We start from the raw sequence: 21938 nt of genomic DNA, 5'->3' as shown, positions 1-21938 counted from the left end.
GACGATCACGAGTGACCGGCGGACATCGGGTCCGCCGGTCACACGCACTGACTTCCCAGGGAACGAGCCGGGGCAGGGCGCGCTCGTCCGCTATTGGCTCACAAGGAAGTGACAGGCTAGTGACGCATATATACGTCACTTTGCCTGGCCGGGGCTGGCCGCCGTATGTAGTCATGCGGCGGTCGGCAACCGGTTAAACTGTAAAACATCTGCCAGAAGCCCTCATCCCTTTTTTGCCTCTAAAGTCAGGTTTAACTGTTCCATATCCTGACATCCAAACACACTTCGTTAATTGTTTAATAATAATTATTACATTTTTTTTTTTATAAAGGAGGTCTGGGGCTCCCTTAGGTAGGGGGGTTTGCCCTCTTCTAAATCCCGCACTGGCTGCCTCCATAGATACAGTGAAGGAGTGAGCATAGCCAACCAGGGACAGCATCTGTGTTATTTGCAGGATTTGCAGAAAACTAATGCAGCCACCTCTCCTAAGAACTGACAAGCTTCAATATTTATTTATTTTTTATTTTGGGTTTAGCTTTTAAGCACCTTTGATTGAAAATGGTCACTGATTAAACCAGCCTGGCATGTTTTTGAGAAAAAATGTCTTCTGCAAACACAATTTATAAACCAGCATCACCCGTTGCTGATCCAGCAGACTCAAAGAAAAATCATTCTTATTAAAGCTGCACACTGTTTGAATTTCTGCTATCTGTCCGTGGAGATCTTGTCTTGTTACTCCGATGAATCTTAACAAAGCAAATTATTATAGCTATAGTTAACAATAATATGATGATGCATATCAAAACTATTAGGAGATGCGTATGACACTCAAAGAATGAACGATTGACGTCATCAACCAACATATCCTTAACTGAAGAGGGGGAATTACATATGTATCCTTCGGGCCATTTCTGAACTATCCAATCAGTTTCTGCAATTTCTCTCATTTCAGTCACAAAAGAACATGAACAGCTATAGAGATTATTGTCTCCTTTAAAACTTCTTAGATGTTCAAAGTTTTGAAGCTGCCCTCTGTTTATGGTTTCAATAAGATTTCCATCAACGGCTAGGACCTGAAGAAAAGGGAGATTACCCATGGGGGAAATAGTTGTAAATGCATTGTAGGACAGATAAAGCTCCCTTAGCCTTGGCAGTGAGATATTTAGATTTTCAATTTTGTTGTGGCTTAAATCAAGAACTTCACAGTTTTTAGGCAAATCAATATCCACATGCTTCAGGCCAGTAGAAGACAAATTTAAGCGAACTAATGAAGGCTGCCATTCACAAATAGAATTGGACATGTTTGCGAAATTGTTTTGACTTAGGTCTAAGTGCGCCAATAGGTTGTAATTCCTTAGTGTTTGGCACACAGATTCCAAATGAACTAAATTATTACGCTGAAGCTTTAATATCTTGAGAGTGGGAAATGCGCCACTACAAAAAGAAGAAGAGAGACCTTCCTCTTGAATAAGATTTTCCGATAGGTCTAGATCTGACATGTACTTAAAATTCAAACTGATATTACATGAAAAAGCCTTCAAGTTGGACTTGGACACTGTTAACTTTCCCAGTGTAAACATCCAGTTTCCAAGACCATAGAACACAGTATCTCTCTGTATTAATGGATGTGAAGACGCATTGATGAATTGCAGAGACGATATATGAGGCTGTTGCTCTTCCGTTGTCCGGTTATATTGTCCAACAAAAGTTGTGTTTTCAAATGAAAGCAAAGTGACTGGAATCTTCTGCAACCATTTTATAAACTTAAACAAAAATTCCTCAGACAAAATGACGTTTACAAAGCTGATCTTGGTTAACTGACTTTGAACTTCATTCTGAGCCTGCACCAGCTCAAAGTTGAACAGAACAAAATATTCTGCATTCACATAGCTTCCTCCAATAAATTCAAAGCTGGAAGCCGTAATGCATGAAATGATAGACAGGATGTTGTTTATGTCAAGATGCAAACAAGAACAATGTCTAAGGGAGGAATCGTAGGTGCAATCTGCCTCTGAAGCCGGGATCTTCTGAGCAAATAAAAAGATGACGATAAAGGAATGGGCGATCTTCATTGTGCAATGTTTTCTAGAAAAATACCACAAGGAAAAAACAAACAAGTTAATAAAATATTTGCCCATAGTATTAAAGGAGTTTTCTGTTAAAGCTAGAAAGCTCTGATGACATTCTGGCTTCTCAAAAACTGGAATCTTGGCCTATTCAGCAGGAAACTGCAGTGATTCAAACCATATATGCGCAGATCAAATGTACCCAAGTTTATCAATTGGTCAACTTGCGTACAACCAGCCTGCCGGAGTTTACATGCAAGTATTATTATTATATATTTACAATAGCTCAGTGGGAGGGATTCCCCTGTCAACACTGTCTGTGTTGATGAGGGAATCGAGCGATTTTCTTTCCTGCAGCCTGTGGTTGCAGGAAAGATAATCACTCCATCTATGGCTGGCCTACAGTAACTGCAGGTGAATCTAAGAATACAGCTAATTCATTCAGATACATTGACACTACATAGGTACCAATCAGTGGTGTCAACACTGTCTGTGTTGATGAGGGAATAAAGCAATTTTCTTTCCTGCAACCTGTGGTTGCAGGAAAGATAATCACTCCATCTATGGCTGGCCTACAGTAACTGCAGGTGAATCTAAGAATACAGCTAATTCATTCAGATACACTGACACTACATAGGCACCAATCAGTGGTGTATTTTAGTTTTGTTCTACCCTAGGCAAGACTAAAATTGGGAACCCCCCCCATCTAAATTTGTCTTACCCCTTCCCTCTCAAATGACTATTCTGGGTCTCTGGTGGCTATGTGGGGCCTCTTGTTGCTATGAGGGGCCTCTAGTTGCTATGAGGGGTCTCTGGTGGCTATGTGGGGTCTCTGGTTGCAATGCGGGGTCTCTGGTTGCTATGTGGAGTCTCTGATGGCTATGCAGGGTCTCTGGTGGACTGTTGGGTAGTCACATGCAGTCTCTGGTATTATTGTTATGCGTTAGTCAGGCAGCTCAAAGTCTGCCATAGCGCTGAGCCCCCCCCCCCCTCTGCCCCCCATTAGAGGGGGGTGAGTAAAAGAGGGAGGGGGAAAGAGGTGAAGGAGAGAGAGGGGTGGGAGAGAGGAGAAGGAGTTGAAAGAGAGAGATGGGGTGAGAGAGAGGGGGCTCCCCTATTCCCCCATACTACACCAGGAGACTCTCCCATCTCCCCTCCCCCCCCAAGAAAAAAACTACACTGGACTCTCATCTTCCCACAGCCTAGGCCGATCACAGCCCGGGACTCCACCTTGGTCTACCAATTGAGCTACTTCCAGGATTGGAGGCTGGACGTTCACTCTCCTAGCACCGAATGGGTAGTCCGCAGCTGCCTCCGATTTCCCCCTCAGGCGGGTGTCACTCGGGTGCGGTCCGCAACCCTGTAGCGACGGCACTGCTTCTCTGCCGTCATTGTAGTGTCCCTTCTGTCTGAAAAATGCTACCTAAGGCAAACGCCTTGTTTGCCTTGCGGTACATACGGCCCTGGTACCAATGCCTAAAAAGAGCAGACTTTAGTCAGACTACTAAATGAAAGTAAAGTAAGTTATAAATCCCATCAATGCACAATTTCACATTAATTGACATACTATCCAACATACATATTATTGTTTTCCAAATGTAAACCATCAGTAGCTTAAAGCTGAAGTTTAGGTATTGCAATTTTTATCTAGTTATATTGGTCCAGCTTGGACCAATGTAAGTATGTATATGCCATGCCCGTGGGATCCCTGTTGAAGCTGAAAATCACTGTAGTAGGCACTGATACAACAGGGATCTCCGCTAGCTTCCAGGTCCCATGCCGAGGGGCTGCTCTGCTGCCTAATGGACAGAGAAGGTTGCATGCTTGGCATGGGTGCTATTCACAGAACGCTTTGCATTTTCTCTATGAATGCAAAGTCTCCTCTGATTGGAAGAGGTGGAGATTGTGTCACTAATTTTCCTCTACCTCGTCCACTCAGAGAATGCTTTGCATTTATTGAAATAATGCAAAGTGTTTTTTTGAATGGCACCACGAAGCTAGAAGAGATCACTGTAGTAGTGGTGCCTACTACAATGATTTCCAGTTTCCAAGGAGATCCCTTAGATATGGCACATACATACTTACATCCAATCTGGAAAAGTTGCCATACCTAAACTTTAGCAATAAAGCTTAAAGTGACACTAAATGATCCATTCTCAAAAAATAATCCATACACATCCATTACCTAATGGTCATATAATCTTTTTTTTATTAAATTGTTTCTTCTGCTTGTCTTTCGAATGAAAAGTGCACATTAGTTTTGTCATGTGTACTGCTCTATCCACACTACAAACTCCCAAGTAACTAGTCCATCTCGGAAGCGAGTCAGAGAGGTTGGCTTTGTTTCAACATACAAAGGAACCATGGAAACAAACATAGCCACCCTCTAACATTAATCACAGCAGCAAAAAAAAAAAAAAAAACAAGGTATTTCAATTTTTGAGTTAAGAATACTTGAATATATTTTTTTTTAAACCAGAGTTTAGTGCCACTCTAGCTTAGCTTGTAGTTTAAATCAGGTATATCAAAACCACAGTTGCTCAAAATCTTAGTTATTTCTTTTTGTGAAAGCAGGCATAATATGAGCAGAAGAGCCTGTCTCCTGACAACATGCTGCAGAGAAGGGTCGCAGAGAAGGGTCCATGCTTTCTGTGTGAAATCAGTGGTCTCTCTGCAGAGATCTGACATACCCACTGCTTAGTCTGACCCAGTGCTCTCCAGCCAGCAAAGTTCATATCTCTGACTGAGCAGGGGATGTGTAAGACCTCTGCAAAGAGACCACTTCTTCCATAAAAAGAGAGCAAGGGTCCTACTCTGCAGCATGCTGACAGTAGACAGGATTTTCTACTCAGATTGTGGTTGTCTTCTCAAGGAAACAAACCGTAAGGCTTTACACCTGTAGCACTGCCCTCTAGGGAGCCGCTGAGAATTACACTTCTTGGGTTCCCCTGGGTTACCATTAGTAACTGGAAGCGAACACACAGCATTAAAAGTTCTTGGCTCAGAAAATGAACAGTCCAGGGGATTTGGTTTTTGTGTTTTTATTTTAGAACTTGGATGGGAGAGGGGAAAGAGTGGAAAGGGAAACAGTGGGATACTCCAAATTGAACTATTTAGGCAGGACATGCGACTGGAGAGAGACATCTAGGATGGTTCCCCCACAAGAGGAAGTCTGTTACTACTGAGTAAAACACACTCTGGTATCTCCTTCTCAACATGATCAGGAAAGTACTTGTCTGTTTGGGAATACTATATAAATAATTACCTGCCTATCCATCGCATATACCCTAGTAGAAGGATGCTACATATCCTCTCTCCATGGCAGTATATTAATAATTAATATAATAGTGCATTGGGGTCTATACGACATAAAAGGATAGTACATATACCATATAGTAACGTATAGGTACCCCCACTCTATATGCACGTATATGCTCTATAAAATTATTATCACTGAAATATGGATGCATGGTCTACGCCTACCATGTAATTGGAATCCTTGAATTCCTGTTTGCCCTGTGAGTCTGCACCTTTTTTGGGAACACTAGCTGGTTCTCTGGTCTCTTAAGCCCTGAAGAAGCGAAGTCAAGCGAAACGCGTTGGCTGCACAGGGACCATGTCCATCTTTTTTGATTGAGACCCCACCATTCGGTTACCCACTTTGTGTTCTCAATTTTATTATATAATATATATATTTGTTACATGTATGTGTGTCTTCAGAGCATGTTCATACATGCTTTTTATGTGAAGAGAAATTATTAATAAACATGTATTTTAACTCTTTTACCGTGTTGCATTATATATTTTGACCATCTCATTTGGGCCCTCAAAACCCCACTTTTTTCTGTCAATAGTTTTGAACTATGCACAATTCCTGAGGACAACTGCTTCACCTTGCCACTGAAGTGAAGATAAAGAATATGTGCTCTCACTTGGATTACTCTTCAGGGTCTAACTTGGCACCCCCTTTCTCACTGACTGTGTGCGCTGACCTTCTGTCCACTGACACCCTCCTGAAGTGGTCCCTGTCCTGGGCAGACCCCTGGCAAGCTCCCTGGTACTCATGGACACTGTTTTTCCTCAGGTCGCTTTGCCACTTTCTCCACTGTCAGTATCCACTGGACCTCTTGGCTCAGCACCACACTTCTGGTCCACTAGGCCGACCGCCTGTGACCACCTTCCTCAGCAGCAGGAGGAGAGACAGCCGTCACCCTCTTCCTGGGACCTGGCTTCCCGCCCAAAGACACCCTGTCACGTGTGCCTGTGGCTTATATAACGTATCCCAGGATGCACTGCTACATGTGCCAACCCTCTGGGACAGTTGCAAAGCCTGTGTGTCACTGGCTGGGTTTCCTCCACTGTCCAAAAGGCTCCCCTATTGGACACAGTTGGGACACTCCCTCAAAGCAAGTGAATCACACGTGGACACATGTAACAGGCCTAACTACTGATCAGGCTCCCCTGTGCAGCAGGCAGAGCAAACTATACTTACCTAGCACCTACCTAGGAGGGTGCTACACACCCCTTTTGTTTTGATGCACCTGAATTGTATTTAGCTGATATAAAATGAAAGTTTGTTTGGACTAAAGTGAGACAGCATTGATTACCAAGTTAGTAAGGGTGCCTGCACTTTCGTGATCATCTAGACTAGAGCAGCCTTTTCCAACCTGGGTGCCCTGAGATTTCTACAGGGGTGCCTGGCAAAATACCTAAAAATTTATCAAAAACTGTATACAAGTCAGCAGGTGGATCAAGCCTACCTTTAAGTTACACAAAGCCACAGGTTTTCATTATGCACCATTATGACCTTCTATACACTGGCATCCTAACAACCAATGATGTCATCACTTAAAAAGGAGGATGTATGTTGCCTCCACAGCATTCTTGTTTGACCCTCCTTTGCTCCTAACCCTCAGCACTGGGGTGACATTAGCTGACTGATGGAGAGAAATTAAAAGGGTTGTAAAGGTTCAGATTTTTTTAAAAATTAAAGTAACAAACATGTTATACTTACCTGCTCTGTGCAAGGGTTTTTCACAGAGCAGCCCTGATCCTCCTCTTCTGGTGTGCCCCGGCGGAGCTCCTCCTCTTCATCAGGTGCCTTTCCATGGGGGCACCCGTGCGGGACGCTCCCGGGTCTTGCTGCTGCATCCATTAACAGTGTAAATCGGCCCCGCCCCCACTCCCTTGTCACTGGAATTGATTGAAAGCAGCGGGAGCCAATGGTTCCCGCTGCTATCAATCTGTCCATTGAGATGAGAGCCAGCGGCTGGAGCACGGCGCTGGAACGAGTGGGCTCAGGTAAGAAAAAAGGGGGGTCTGGGGGGGGCTGCGGCAAAGAAGGTTTTTCACCTTAATGCACAGAATGCATTAAGGGGAAAAACTTTGAGACTTTACAATCCCTTTAAGGGAGAAGAGAAACATTGGCATACTAGTGAGTACCAGTATGCAAAATTGTATATGCTTTGGAAGAATAAATCACCTCTAATGTTGGGTGTCCTATGTATGGATGTTACATAGTAACATAGTAGTTAAGGTTGAATAAAGACAATAGTCCATCCAGTTCTACCTGTGTAGGTGTGTGTGTGTTAGTGATAATAATCATTTCCCATATCCCTGTATAATGTGTTCTTTAAAAAGCACATCCAAGAGTCTTTTAAAAGTATCAATACTCCCCGCTGACACTACCAATTGTGGAAGAGAGTTACACATTCTTACCACCTTTACAGTGAAAAACCCCTTATGCAGTTTAAGGTTAAACCACTTTCGCTCAAATCTGATTGTGTGGCCTAGTGTCCTCTTACACTCCCTGGGACTGAATAGCTTTTTTCCAATGCTGGGATCACCATTGAGGTACTTGTAAATCGCAATCATGTCCCCTCTCATGCATCTCTTCTCCAGCGAAAATAAATGTAGTGCTTGTAGTCGCTCCTCGTAATTGAGGTCCTCCAATACCCTAATTCATTTCATTGCCCTTCTTTGGACTCTCTCCAGCACATCCCTTCTGAGGATTGGTGACCAGAACTGGACAGAATACTCCAGATGTACAGTATATCCCCTGTTTTATACATGCTAGTATTCTGCCAGCTTTGGTAGCGGCAGCTTGACATTGCATGCTATTGCTCAGTCTGTCTTCCACTAGAACCCCTAGATCTTTCTCCATGCTTGATTCCCCCAGAGTTTTCCCCTTCGTGAGTAGTTTGCTTTTTATGTTTTTTTAGCCCCCGAGCGCATTACTTTACATTTCTCCTCATTTGCTATGTAGTTACCCACTCTATTATTTGGTTTAGGTCTTTCTGTAAGATTTCTATATCCTAATGTGAAGTATTGCCCTGCTTTTTTTTTGTGGCATCTGCAAAAACTGAGATTAAGTTATTTATCCCATCTTCTATATCATTTATGCATAAATTAAACAGAATTGGTCCAAGGACAGAACCTTGGGATACCCCACCTACCACTCCAGACCATTTAGAGTACTTGTTATGTATCACCACCCTTTGGACGTGCCCTTGTAACCAGTTTTCTATCCAAGAACAAACCTTATGGTAGATGCCTGCAGACCTCAGCTTGTAGATTAAGCGTTTATGGAGAACTGTATCGAATGCCTTTGCGAAATCCAGATATACCATGTCAACAGGTCTCCCCCTATCTAAATCGCAGCTCCCTTCCTCTTAGAATGTTAACAGATTGGTCTGGCAAGAACGTCCCTTCGTAAACCTATGCTGAATACTACTAATGATACTGTTTAAATCAGCAAATTCTTGTGTATATTCTTGCTGCATTATGTAAAGCAATTAAAATATTTTTTACATTTTAGGGGTGGCTTGAGACTGTCCATAATTTTAAAGGGTGCCTTAACTAAAAAAAAGGCTGAGAAACACTGGACTAAAGAATCTCAAGAGTAACAAAAAACAGATCATTCTGGTATGCAAACACAGACTTCCATTTTGGCCCACCTCACTGCTGTTAAGTAAATGAGATAGGTGGCCCTGCTGACCAACCCGTGGAGCACCAGACATGGATGGCAGTGTCCTAACCTATAATAAAATGCTTTGGGTTTTTGAGGTCCTGGAACACTCTAGAAAATAAGTGAAGATGAGTGGAAGCACCAGGACGTGCTTGTTATAACATCTAAGGCTTAGGCTTGGCTGACATCTATTGCACGCTTTCTCAGCACGCACACAAACATGCTGCACTTTAGCAGATGTGGGGGGTGCTATTCATTCTTAATGGCACCCCATGCATCAGCAACTGCACACATTTTTTGTGCGCACCAAACCGCATGGTGCTGCAGCACCATGTAGTTCAGTGCGGAGCAATTTTACAAAAGGGTCAGGGATTTTTTCCCCCATTTCTTACAGATGCGCAAGATGCATAGATTTTAATTCATGCAATGAGGAGATTTACTAATGCCTAGTAGGGATGATCGAACTTTTGAAAGTTCCTTGCGAAAGTATTCGGCCCCCTTGAACTTTTCGGCCTTTTGCCACATTTCAGGCTTCAAACATAAAGATATAAACCTGTAATTTTTTGTGAAGAATCAACAACAAGTGGGACACAATCATGAAGTGGAACAAAATTTATTGGATATTTCAAACTTTTTTAACAAATAAAAAACTGAAAAATTGGGCGTGCAAAATTATTCAGCCCCCTTAAGTTAATACTTTGTAGTGCCACCTTTTGCTGCGATTACAGCTGTAAGTCGCTTGGGGTATGTCTCTATCAGTTTTGCACATTGAGAGACTGAAATTTTTGCCCATTCCTCATTGCCAAACCGCTGGAGCTCAGTGAGGTTGGATGTAGAACGTTTGTGAACAGCAGTTTTCAGTTCTTTCCACAGATTCTCGATTGGATTCAGGTCTGGACTTTGACTTGGCCATTCTAACACCTGGATATGTTTATTTGTGAACCATTCCATTGTAGATTTTGCTCTATGTTTTGGATCATTGTCTTGTTGGAAGACAAATCTCCATCCCAGTCTCAGGTCTTTTGCAGACTCCATCAGGTTTTCTTCCAGAATGGTCCTGTATTTGGCTTCATCCATCTTCCCATCAATTTTAACCATCTTTCCTGTCCCTGCTGAAGAAAAGCAGGCCCAAACCATGATGCTGCCACCACCATGTTTGATAATGGGGATGGTGCGTTCAGGGTGATGAGCTGTGTTGCTTTTACACCAGACATAACGTTTTGCATTGTTGCCAAAAAGTTTGATTTTGGTTTCATCTGATGACCAGAGCACCTTCTTCCACATGTTTGGTGTGTCTCCCAGGTGGCGTGTGGCAAACTTTAAACAACGCTTTTTATGGATATCTTTAAGAAATGGCTTTCTTCTTGCCACTCTTCCACAGGGCCGGATTAAGAGCATCATGGGCCTGGTGTTGAGGATTTTGGTGGGCCTTTTTATGAAAAAAAATAAAATGAAAAATAAAATAAAATGAAAACGCAAACATTTTTTTGTTAAAATAAATTAAAGAGAGTGAGAGATGGGCTGAGAGAGAGAGAAGGGGGGTCGAAAGAGAGAGAGAGGGGGCTGAAAGCGAGGGGATGAGAGAGAGAGGGGGGTGAAAGTGAGAGAGAGTGGTAGGAGAGAGGGGGTTAAGGGGGCGAGAGAGAGAAAGGGTAGAGGGGAGGTGAGTCTGTGGGGGGGCACAGTATAGTACAATACATGGGGGTAATAGCAAAGTACATTACATGGTGGGCACAGCACACTAAATGGTGGATACATGGATACAGCACATTACATGGTGGGCACAACACATGACATAGTGGGCACTGCACAGCACATTAGATGGTGGACACAACACAGCACATGGTGGGCAAATCACCTTATATGGTGGGCACAGCACATGACATGGCTGGCACAGCACATTACATGTTGGGCACTGCACATCATATGGTGGGCACAGCACAATATATGGTGGGTACTGCACATGGCATGGTGGGCACTGGACATCACATTACCTGGGGCACTCCACGGCACCACATTACATTGTGGGTGCAGAACATTTCATGGTGAGCACTGCACATGACATGGTGGGCACTGCACAACACAGCACATTACATGGTGGGCAAAGTACATGACATGGTGAGCACTGCACGGCACAGCACATTTTATAGTGGGTACTGCACGGCACACGACATGGTGGGCAATACACAGCACATTACATGGTAGGCATTGCATGGTGCAGCACATGACAAGATAGGCACAACACAGCACATAACATGGTGGGCACTGAACAGCAATTGACATGGGAGGCCTTCATGGCATAGCACATTACATGGTGGGCAATACACATGACATGGTGGGCAATGCACAGCACATTACATTTTGGGCACAACACATTACATTTTGGGCACAGCACATTACATAGTGGGCACAGCACATTACATGGTGGGCACAGCACATTACATGGTGGGCACTGCATGTGACATGGTGGGCACTGCTGCATAGCACATTACACAGTGGGCACAACGCATTACATGCTGGGCACAGCACATTACATGGTGGGCACAGCACATTACATGGTGGGCACTGCATGTGACATGGTGGGCACTGCTGCATAGCACATTACACAGTGGGCACAACGCATTACATGCTGGGCACAGCACATTACATGGTGGGCACTGCATGTGACATGGTGGGCACTGCATGTGACATGGTGGGCACTGCACAGCACACGACATGGTGGGCACTGCTGCATAGCACATTACACAGTGGGCAAAACACATTGCATGCTGGGCACAGCATATGACATGGTGGACACTGCACGTGACATGGTGGCCACTGCATGGCACACGACATGGTGGGCACTGCTGCATAGCACATTACACAGTGGGCACAACGTATTACATGCTGGGCACAGCACATTACATGGTGGGCACTGCATGTGACATGGTGGGCACTGCACAGCACACGACATGGTGGGCACTGCTGCATAGCACATTACACAGCGGGCAAAACACATTGCATGCTGGGCACAGCATATGACATGGTGGACACTGCACGTGACATGGTGGACACTGCATGGCACAGCACATGACATGGTGGGCACTGCACATGACATGGTGGGCACTGCATGTGACATGGTGGGCACTGCATGGCACAGCACATGACATGGTGGGCACTGCACATGACATGGTGGGCACTGCATGGCACAGCACATGGCATGATAGGCACTGCACATTAAATGGTAGGCCCTGCATGGCACAGCACATTACATGGTGGACACTGCATGGTACATCATATGGCATAGTGGGCACTGCTCATAACATAGTGGACACTGCATGGCACAGTACATTACATGGTGGGCACTGCATATTGCACTGCATGGCACAGTACATTACATGGTGGGCACTGCATATTGCACTGCATGGCACAGTACATTACATGGTGGGCACTGCATGGTACATCATATGGCATAGTGGGCACTGCTCATAACATAGTGGACACTGCATGGCACAGTACATTACATGGTGGGCACTGCATATTACACTGCAAGCACTGCATGGCACAGCATATGACATGGTGGGCACTGTATGGCATAACACATTACATTGTGGGCAAAAGGGAACACATTACATGGGGGGAAGCAGCAGCCTCTCCCACAATCATCACAGCCCCCAGGAGAGTTTTTGCACAATCCTCTCTCCCTATTTACTAACCTCATTTGAGCAGCATGAAATATTTCCTTTCTCCCGGGCTTCTGATGGTTAGGATGACATCAGCACCCCTCCCCCTGACGGCTGCCTGCATCTCCTTTACACTGAGGATCTGTGTGAGTGTAACAGATCCTGTGATAGGAGCCAGGCATCGGCAGGAACAGGACTCAGCTGCAGCAGCTGAGACTTCTCTCCTTCACGTGTGCAGTGCAGAGGGGACTTCTTCTTCAAGACAGCACACGTAGATATCGATAAGCCACTGGCATAGGCCTATATTCAGGGAGGGGCCTGGAGCTGCAGCTCCAATAGCCCCTATGTTAATCCGGCCCTGCTCTTCCATAAAGGCCAGATTTGTGCAGTATACGACTGATTGTTGTCCTATGGACAGAGTCTCCCACCTCAGCTGTAGATCTCTGCAGTTCATCCAGAGTGATCATGGGCCTCTTGGCTGCATCTCTGATCAGTCTTCTCCTTGTATGAGCTGAAAGTTTAGAGGGACGGCCAGGTCTTCGTAGATTTGCAGTGGTCTGATACTCCTTCTATTTCAATATTATCGCTTGCACAGTGCTCCTTGGGATGTTTAAAGCTTGGGAAATCTTTTTGTATCCAAATTAAGCTTTAAACTTCTCCACAACAGTATCTCGGACCTGCCTGGTGTGTTCCTTGTTCTTCATGATGCTCTCTGCGCATTAAACGGACCTCTGAGACTATCACAGTGCAGGTGCATTTATACGGAGACTTGTTTACACACAGGTGGATTCTATTTATCATCATTAGTCATTTAGGTCAGCATTAGATCATTTAGAGATCTTCACTGAACTTCTGGAGAGAGTTTGCTGCACTGAAAGCAAAGGGGTTGAATAATTTTGCACGCCCAATTTTTCAGTTTTTTATTTGTTAACAAAGTTTGAAATATCCAATAAATTTTGTTCCACTTCATGATTGTGTCCCACTTTTTGTTGATTCTTCACAAAAAATTACAGTTTTTATATCTTTATGTTTGAAGCCTGAAATGTGGCAAAAGGTCGCAAAGTTCAAGGGGGCTGAATACTTTTGCAAGGCACTGTATGTATATATATATATATATATATATATATATATATATATAGAATCAAAAAACACCATTTTGAAGCCCTAAAACCCAATAAATGCCCCTAAAAAGTGCCTAGGGTTCTGGGTCATGCCCCAGGGACTATTAATCACACAAAAAAGTTCTTAAAAATTGTAGTTTTTGATAGAGAGACAATTATTGAAAAAAAAAAAGATATTTCTTTGGATTTAGTGTCTTTATATATATATATATATATATATATACCCCTATACAGAAGTTCAGATGTCACACTTGCCTCCAAAGACGCCGAAAAAACGCCCAATAAACACCTAAAACAAAAACGCCCAGGTGTGAAAGGAGGGTAACACCATCCCTGCGCTACTGAAATTCTAAGAAAAATTATCTTTTTTTTCTGGTTCTGGACATGCTACAGAGCTGAAACTTCACAGGTACACTTTTTAGACCCCCCAGACACTAAATCCAAAGAAATCTCATTTTTTTTTTCCAATAATTTTTTCAATAATTGGCTCTCTATCAAAAACTACAATTTTTAAGAACTTTTTTTGTGTGATTAATAGTCCCTGGGGCATGACCCAGATCCCTAGGCACTTTTTAGGGGCATTTATTGGGTTTTAGGGCTTCAAAATTGTGTTTTTTTATTCCATATATATATATATATATATATATATCTACATTACGGTCACCCTGACATGGAAGAGTTTGGTCACCCTGGCATAGCAGAGTCAGTTCACCCAAAACTACATTACGGTCACCCTGACATGGAAGAGTTTGGTCACCCTGGCATAGCAGAGTCAGTTCACCCAAAACTACATTACGGTCACCCTGACATGGAAGAGTTCGGTCACCCTGGCATAGCAGAGTCAGTTCACCCTAAACTACATTACGGTCACCCTGACATGGAAGAGTTCGGTCACCCTGGCATAGCAGAGTCAGTTCACCCTAAACTACACTACGGTCACCCTGACACGTAAAACTTTCCCTACAAAAACTAGATTATTGAATCTAACTATAGTGGTATATAGTACCCTAACTACACTGCATATCCCTTTCCTCACACTAATAATTGCAAAATGACACTGGAGCAGCAGGAGTAACAGAAATGCTTCCACTCTATTCCACAGCCTCTCTATTACAGTGCTAGAAATTTGGCGGGGCTATGTTATATACTGGGGGGCGTATGGGGGGGCATATTCACTCCTGATTGGCCTCTGGACCCCCTAGTCACTCCAATCGGCTTTTACTGATGTTTTTGGGCCAATCATGGGCTTTTAAATTTAAAGCCCAGTTCCTGTCCCATTGCATTGTGGGTGGTTCTGGTGGCCGAGATCCGAACTTTTACTGCAAAAAGTTCGTAATTCGGCCGAATTTTGAACAGCCAATGTTCGGGTCGAACCGATGGTTGACCTGAACCGTTCAATCATCCCTAATGCCTAGTACAAACTATGAGAAGATTGGATGAAGCAAATCTATTCATTAGCACACAGCTTTCAAGAGCCGATCACGACAGTTCGTGATAAAATATCCAAAAGAAACAAAAACCCAATCAAGTTATTTTTTGTGATCTGTGTTTAGTTGAGGAGATTTCCTTCACTTTGTTTTTCAAAAAGTCATTTAGGTAAGATGAATTATTGTACCAGGCGCTCCTCCGTACTCATCCAAACATTTACCGTCTCGCGAGCGCTCCCTTGTCTCTATCAGTGAAGTAGCATCTTAGAACCAAAACAGGGTCTACTCATACTATATTTTACTCACAGATTTGCTTCTTGAAATGGAAAATCAATTTACGGTATATTAATGGGAACCAATTTTCTGTCAGTTCATCGCTATCACACACAAATCAGACAACAGGACATTAGGAAATGTCTTCAAAGTGAATAGACTTCTCATTTTAGACAGTTCTCACAGTGACAACCATTCCCAATGAAGGATTTTCTCTTACCTCTGGTTCTGATGACAGCTCAAAATTTGTGGCTTTCCCCTTACTTTTTGACTTGGTGACCATTGTCAAAGGGGTGAAAATTCCCAGCAAGGGACAGACAGCGATAGAAACTTGACAGAAAATATAACCCTTTCCTGCTCTTTCTAAAATGTAGGGAAAAAAATGCCTTTACATACATTTTTAGATTAAGGTAGAACTACAGACAAACTCTTCTTTATGTTGAGAAGGATTTTTTGCTTTCCTTTTTTTTTTTTTTTTTTTTTGCTTTTTCTGTTGACCATTGTCATTGGAAGTGAAAGAAGGAGGAGATCCAAAATGTCTCTGTTGTCACTGGCAGAGGGGATATTGTTTAAGAGGGACCCTTGTTCCAATGACAACTGTCAGTGATTGTGTACTAACACTGGGCATGGTTGAACTGAACCTTTCTTGCGTTCAATTGTCCCCACTCCCCTGCTGGTTTGTGCTCATACTCGGCTAGGATCAAGTGTTCCTAAGCACATTTATTTCATCACTTCTGCCAACCAGACACAGTGATCCCTAATTCTGTTCTCACTGATCTATGAGTTCCGTGCTCATACTTGGCTAGGATCAAGTGTTCCTAAGCACATTTATTTCATCACTTCTGCCAACCAAACACAGTGATCCCTAATTCTGTTCCCACTGATCTATGAGTTCCATGCTCAGACATGGTTTACACTCACACTGAAGAGAATCATAACAAACCACAAGTGAACCGTGCCCAGGACCACCTCTTCCAAGTGTCTTCAGGCACAAAACACTTAACCATTCCACAGCAAGGTTTGAAGCACTAACACCACACAACTAACAGGACCAATGAAATGAACCATGCCTAGGCATGGTTAAAACTGCCAGTGTGAGTGCACACTAAGGTGCCAGGAGGTAAGCACTGCAGCTAGACAGCCCCATCTGTAAGGAGCCTTAAGGCTGGGTTCACACTAGCTGTGGCTGCAGCTCGCAGCAGGGGGTCCGGTGCATGTTCTCCGTTTCAGATTCGAATCAGATCTGAATTTTTGCCTGAAATGGACCAGAAGAAGCACAGGACCCTTTTCCAGTGTGGACTTAAGGCTGGGTTCACATTAGCTGTGGCTCGCAGCAGGGGGTCCGGTGCCCGTTCTCCGTTTCAGGTGCAAATCAGATCCAAATTTTTGCCTGAAACGGACCAGAAGACGCACAGGACCCTTTTCCAGTTTAGACTACAGCCGCCCCGGAGGTGTGTGAACCAGCTCCATTGAGAGCCAGTCACAGTCTTCTATCGGTGAAACCCGCATCCAATTTGCATAGGTGTGAATCCAGCCTTAAGTACCTAGATGTCTAGAGCAGAGGACCCCTTTGTATTATCACAGTGCATTGTCTGCTTGGATGCAAGCATGCTTGTAGGAGTTGGGGAGTTTAAGCTCCCCAGCAATGGATGGAGACTGGCTTTGGCAGGTATCTGCTGTCTAACCAAACAATCTGACTATACAATCATCTTTAGAGTTATCAAAACTATGTGATTAAATGACCTACCTAAACAATACAATTAATTTGCATCCAATTGAACAGGCCCTTGTCCTATAAACATGCATTTTTAGATCTAAAGAAGATTGCACAGTCAGATTGTAACATGTGTGATCAGCTTTAAAGGTACAAACCAACAGTTTTCCATGAGTTGCCAAAGATTCGAACTCTGCTCTGGATAACTGATGAGTTAAAAATGATGACTTGTAAGAAATCTGTAAAATAAATTGCCTAGCATGCTGTTTGTATCTTTATCCCAGATAAAAGTTATTTGCTTAAATCAGAAAAAGAATTCAGCTATGACATCACTGCAATCAGAATTCTGAAGTGTAAAAAAATTGTTTATCATCCCAGGGTTTTTGGATTATTTTCAGAAAATGAATCAGTTGGTTTTTGAATATACTTTTTTCACACATCATCTTTATATATACGGTATAGAGAAGAAAAAAAACAAGGAAAAAGAGACAACATCGCCAAAATAACTTACTTCTCAGACTTGTGTAGCTGTGCTGTCAAAGTTGTGTGCTTCCTTTCAGTTTCTGCGCTGCATTTCTGACAGCAGCCAGCTCATTTTCTCTGCAGTTTTTCAGTTGGGGAGTAGAAAAAAAGAAAAGTACTGGCAAAAACAACTGCAAGGACAGACTTCCTTTTCAGAAATTCCCATTTCGTAACCGAGCTGCAGGAAAGAATCTGAGTCTGCCGAGAGGTGTTACGTTGAAGACTTTTTTTTTTTTTGCGAGGGGCGGAGACAGAACTTAAAGTTATATACTCTAGATGTTACTTTTAGGGCTCATGCACACTGAACGTTATCAAAACGTCAGTAGGAGGCCGTAGAAGTAGAAGAAGGTTTGCGTTTTTCAGCAGTTTTTAGCTTTTTTTCAGCTGTAGCGTTTTTTAGCTTTTTTTTATAACAAAACTATACTCCTACAAAAGCTTATGGCTCAAAAACGTTAATAAATGCAGAATATCCATGTTTTTCAGCGTTTTTTTGGCGTTTTTCTGCTTCTTTCACCTTTTATCAGAGTTAGAGGATTTTTACAGCTAAAAAATGCCTCCTAAAACCCACTAGTTCTTGTTTTTTTTTTTACAGCCAGAAAACGCCCCTGCCAAAAACTGCTGATAACAGCCTATGTGTGCATGGACACATAGGATAACATGCTGGGGAATTTACGGATTGTAGAAAAAAATGTCTGATGCCAAAAACAGCAGCTGTAAAAACGTCCAGTGTGCATAAGGCACTAAAGCTATGCTTTTAATTGTATATCTTCTATTTTAGGCACATCGAAAACATTTTTAATTTTGTTTATAAAGAGACACATTATGTCTATTTTCACAAGCTTTTTCAAGCTGAATATGTTTTAAATAAAAGTAAGCAAGTATTGAACGGACTTCCTAACAGCTCAGTGTCCACCACCCTTCTCTGCCAATCCCTTCACTGGCTTTTGATCAGCCAATTAAAAAATTACAAAAACAATAACAACAACATACTCGGGCCCCGTTCACATTGCAGCGACCCGACTTTGCCGGGCGACCTCACAGGTCGCGGCGCGCTGCTTCAATAACATTGAAGTCTATGCAGGTCGCTCCGGGTCGCCCCAAAGAAGCTCCGGACCCTTTTTCTAAGTCGAAGCGACTTGTGTCGCTCCTATTAGAACGGGTCCATAGCTTCTGTATGGCAGGCGACCTACGGCGACCTGTGAGGCGACCTACGGCGACCTGTGAGGCGACCAGGTCGCCTCACAGGTCGCCCCAGTGTGAACGGGGGCTAAGGCTCCTTTCACACGGTTGTTCTGCCGTTGGTAAAAGCATGTTTTGTTATTTTGAAATTCCAACGCTCCTGGCACAAAGATTACTCACATTTGTACACTGCGTTTACATGCTGCTGCGTTTAGCTTTAGTAAATTCTTGCCTTTTGTATAACTGTTTACTTATTTTTCTTTGTACTGCGATTAACTGCATTTATATACAGATAGCAGTGGTACATCGCTTTTGGACGCTGTCAACTTTTTTTTTCTTAAATGCACAAAACCGTATGTTATGAAAACGTTGCTAAATGCAGTGTGTGAACGAGGCCATAGGGAACCATTGTCTGCATTTAACTGCGGTAAATAGGTTCCTCTATCCGCAGCTAAAAGCTGAAATCTTACCGCTCGTGTGAAAGGGGCCTAAGCCATCCACATCCCTGCCCCTGGCTACCAACCTTGTCAGCAGGTTTATATGGGGACAGGGGGAAGCGTATACTCATGCCCCTAGAGCAGGTGTAGGCATCCTTATGTAGCACTGCCCCCTAGAGGACTGCTGAGTATTACCCTTTCTGGAATCCCCTGGGTTACCCTTAGCAATGGATAGCAGATAATTAGCATTGAAAGTCATTGACTCAGTCAATAATCAATCCAGGGGATGTTGTTTTTTGTGCTTTTATTTGCAACTGGGATAGGAGAAGGGATGAGTGGGATACTCCAATTATGAACTATCTTGAGGACAACCAGCTGTAGTGTGCGGCAAGGCCGCTACTTCACCTTGCCACTGAAGTGAAGATAAATAATATGTTCCCGTTTGAATCACTCTTCAGGGTTCTAACTTGGCACCCCCTTTCTCACTTGCTGAGTGCGCTGACACCTGTCCACTGACTCTCCACTGGAGTGGTCCCCTTCCTGGGCAGACCCCCGGCAAGCTTCCCGGTGCTGACGGACACTGTTTTTCCCAAGGTTGCTCTGCCTCCAACTCCACTAGTCAGTTCTCCTGGACCTCCTGGCTTAGCTTCACACTCCTGGTCCACAAGGCTGACGGCCTGTGACCACCATCCACTGCATCAGAAGGAGAGACAACTGTCACCCTCCTTCTGGGACCTGGCTTCCCGCCCAAAGACACCCTGTCACATGTGCCCTTGGCTTTTATAACATATCCCAGGATGCACCACTGTTTGTGCCAACCCACTGGGATAGTTACAAAAGACTGTGTGTCATTGGCTGGGTTTCCTCCACTGTCCAACAGGCTCCCCTATTGGATACAGTGGGGACACTCCCTCAGGCCAGATGAATCACACATGGACACATGCAACAGGCAAAAATACAAATCAGGCTCCCCTGATAAGTAAACAGAGACACTAGGCTTTACCTACCTAGCACCTACCTAGGAGTGTGCTACACTTAAAGAGGTGGAGATCTACCTGAACAACATGGGAGAAGCCAAAGATCACCGGGCACATTGTTGCCTTATAAAAAATGATTTAAACCTATAAAGGTCCGTAGTACGGTGTCGCAATTGTGTGCATTGCACGGGAATCATGTGTTTAAATCAGGTGGTGAGGAGGCAACATATCGCCTCTTCACCACCTGTCAAACACACTCGGATCGCTTTTCAGAGGAGCAGCACTGCTTGCTGCACTTGTGAATGAGCCTTTAGTTGCATTCAGCAGCGGCACCCTTAGGGCTCCTTCACGCGTACAGTTGAGGTGTGGTAAAACCTGTGGTTGAGTCAAAGTTTTACCACCCTCAATCCCTACCCCCTTTAGCTGCTGAGGCAGCAGCCAAAAGTGTACAGGTGCTGTGGTAGGAATTAAACCCCTGTTGCTTTTGGTGGGTGCTACCACCTGCCAAATAAATTTGGCCATTCTGCAAGTGCCCATAAACTGCATGCATCTGCAGGGTCCAGGCTGTCTCTTTAACCCCTTGTTTGCTGTACTGCACAAGGTTGCAGGGCACTTGTGGAGTGGCCTCATTCACCTGAATGGGTCAGGCTTGACAGGTGCTACACCCACCAACCATGACAGGGTGTATAACTCCCACAGCTGCAACATATGCACACCTCTGTCCACTTCAGCTAAACGGGGTGCGGTTGGGGCAAGGGTGATAAAAAACACATCTTAGCTATGGGGTTTTACCAACCCCCAAACTGCAAATGTAAAGGACCCTTACTGTTCTGAGCTCCCTATAAAGCTGCTTTCACAGTGATGTGCTGAGGTTTATCTGCATCACGGGTTTAGTGCAGTGCATCTGCAACTTTCCTGAGTTAGCTGCTCTTCACCAAACTTCTTATATCCTGGCGGTGTGGTGCACTTTCTGAAAGCACACCAAAACTCCTGCATTCAGAAAGTGCACCAAACTTGCAGGATATAATAAAATGTCTTTGGCTAAGCCCAGCAAACCCACAGGAAAACTGCAGGTACACTGCGCTGCACCCGCTGCGTGGGTAAACCGCAGCACATCAGTGTGAAAGCAGCCCTATACCATTATGTCCAATGTATTACTTTACACTGACCTGAGAATCTTCTCTTTCCTTCTGCTGGCACAACTCTGGAGACCGCTAGCCAGGATAAGAGGTGGAGTGCAGTTGGTATCAATTTGCATGGGACAGGATCCAGCACTACAGAGGAAATATCGGCTTATGCGGCTCTTGCTCCCTATTACAGCTCTGAACAGTGTTACTCAAAAGTTGTCAAATGGCGACCAAAACACTGAGAATTTGGATTGGAGTTTAGAAAATGGAGCAATTGAAGTGTGTTCCAAAAGGGAAGCTTAAAAGGGCCCGTGTCGCTTACTAATGTTGTTATAGAAGGCCATTTTTTGGCCACTAAAAAATGGGACACTTGATTGCAACCCAATTGGTGTAGGGTCCTGAACTCATGAGATCTAAGGCCTGGGGCAAATTGCGGGTTCCCTAAAATAGGGAATAAGGGAGAGTC

At 43.9% G+C, this 21938-nt stretch overlaps 1 protein-coding gene across 1 annotated transcript; it reads right to left on the bottom strand.

The window, feature by feature from the left end:
* Nucleotides 1–603: 603 nt before the first annotated feature.
* Nucleotides 604–17957, bottom strand: CD14 (CD14 molecule). Its single transcript, XM_082255922.1, has 2 exons — nt 17742–17957; nt 604–2085 (listed from the first exon to the last, which is right to left on the bottom strand). Exon 2 carries the CDS (start codon nt 2070–2072, stop codon nt 678–680), a length of 1395 nt encoding a protein of 464 aa, XP_082112048.1. The 5' UTR covers nt 2073–2085; nt 17742–17957; the 3' UTR covers nt 604–677.
* Nucleotides 17958–21938: the final 3981 nt, after the last annotated feature.

This window comes from Pelophylax lessonae (genome assembly GCF_965119305.1).
Source record: "Pelophylax lessonae genome assembly, chromosome: 4".
Taxonomy (NCBI): Eukaryota; Metazoa; Chordata; class Amphibia; order Anura; family Ranidae; genus Pelophylax; species Pelophylax lessonae.
Note: the sequence above shows the minus strand (reverse complement) of the source record. Positions and strands in the feature narration are given on the sequence as shown.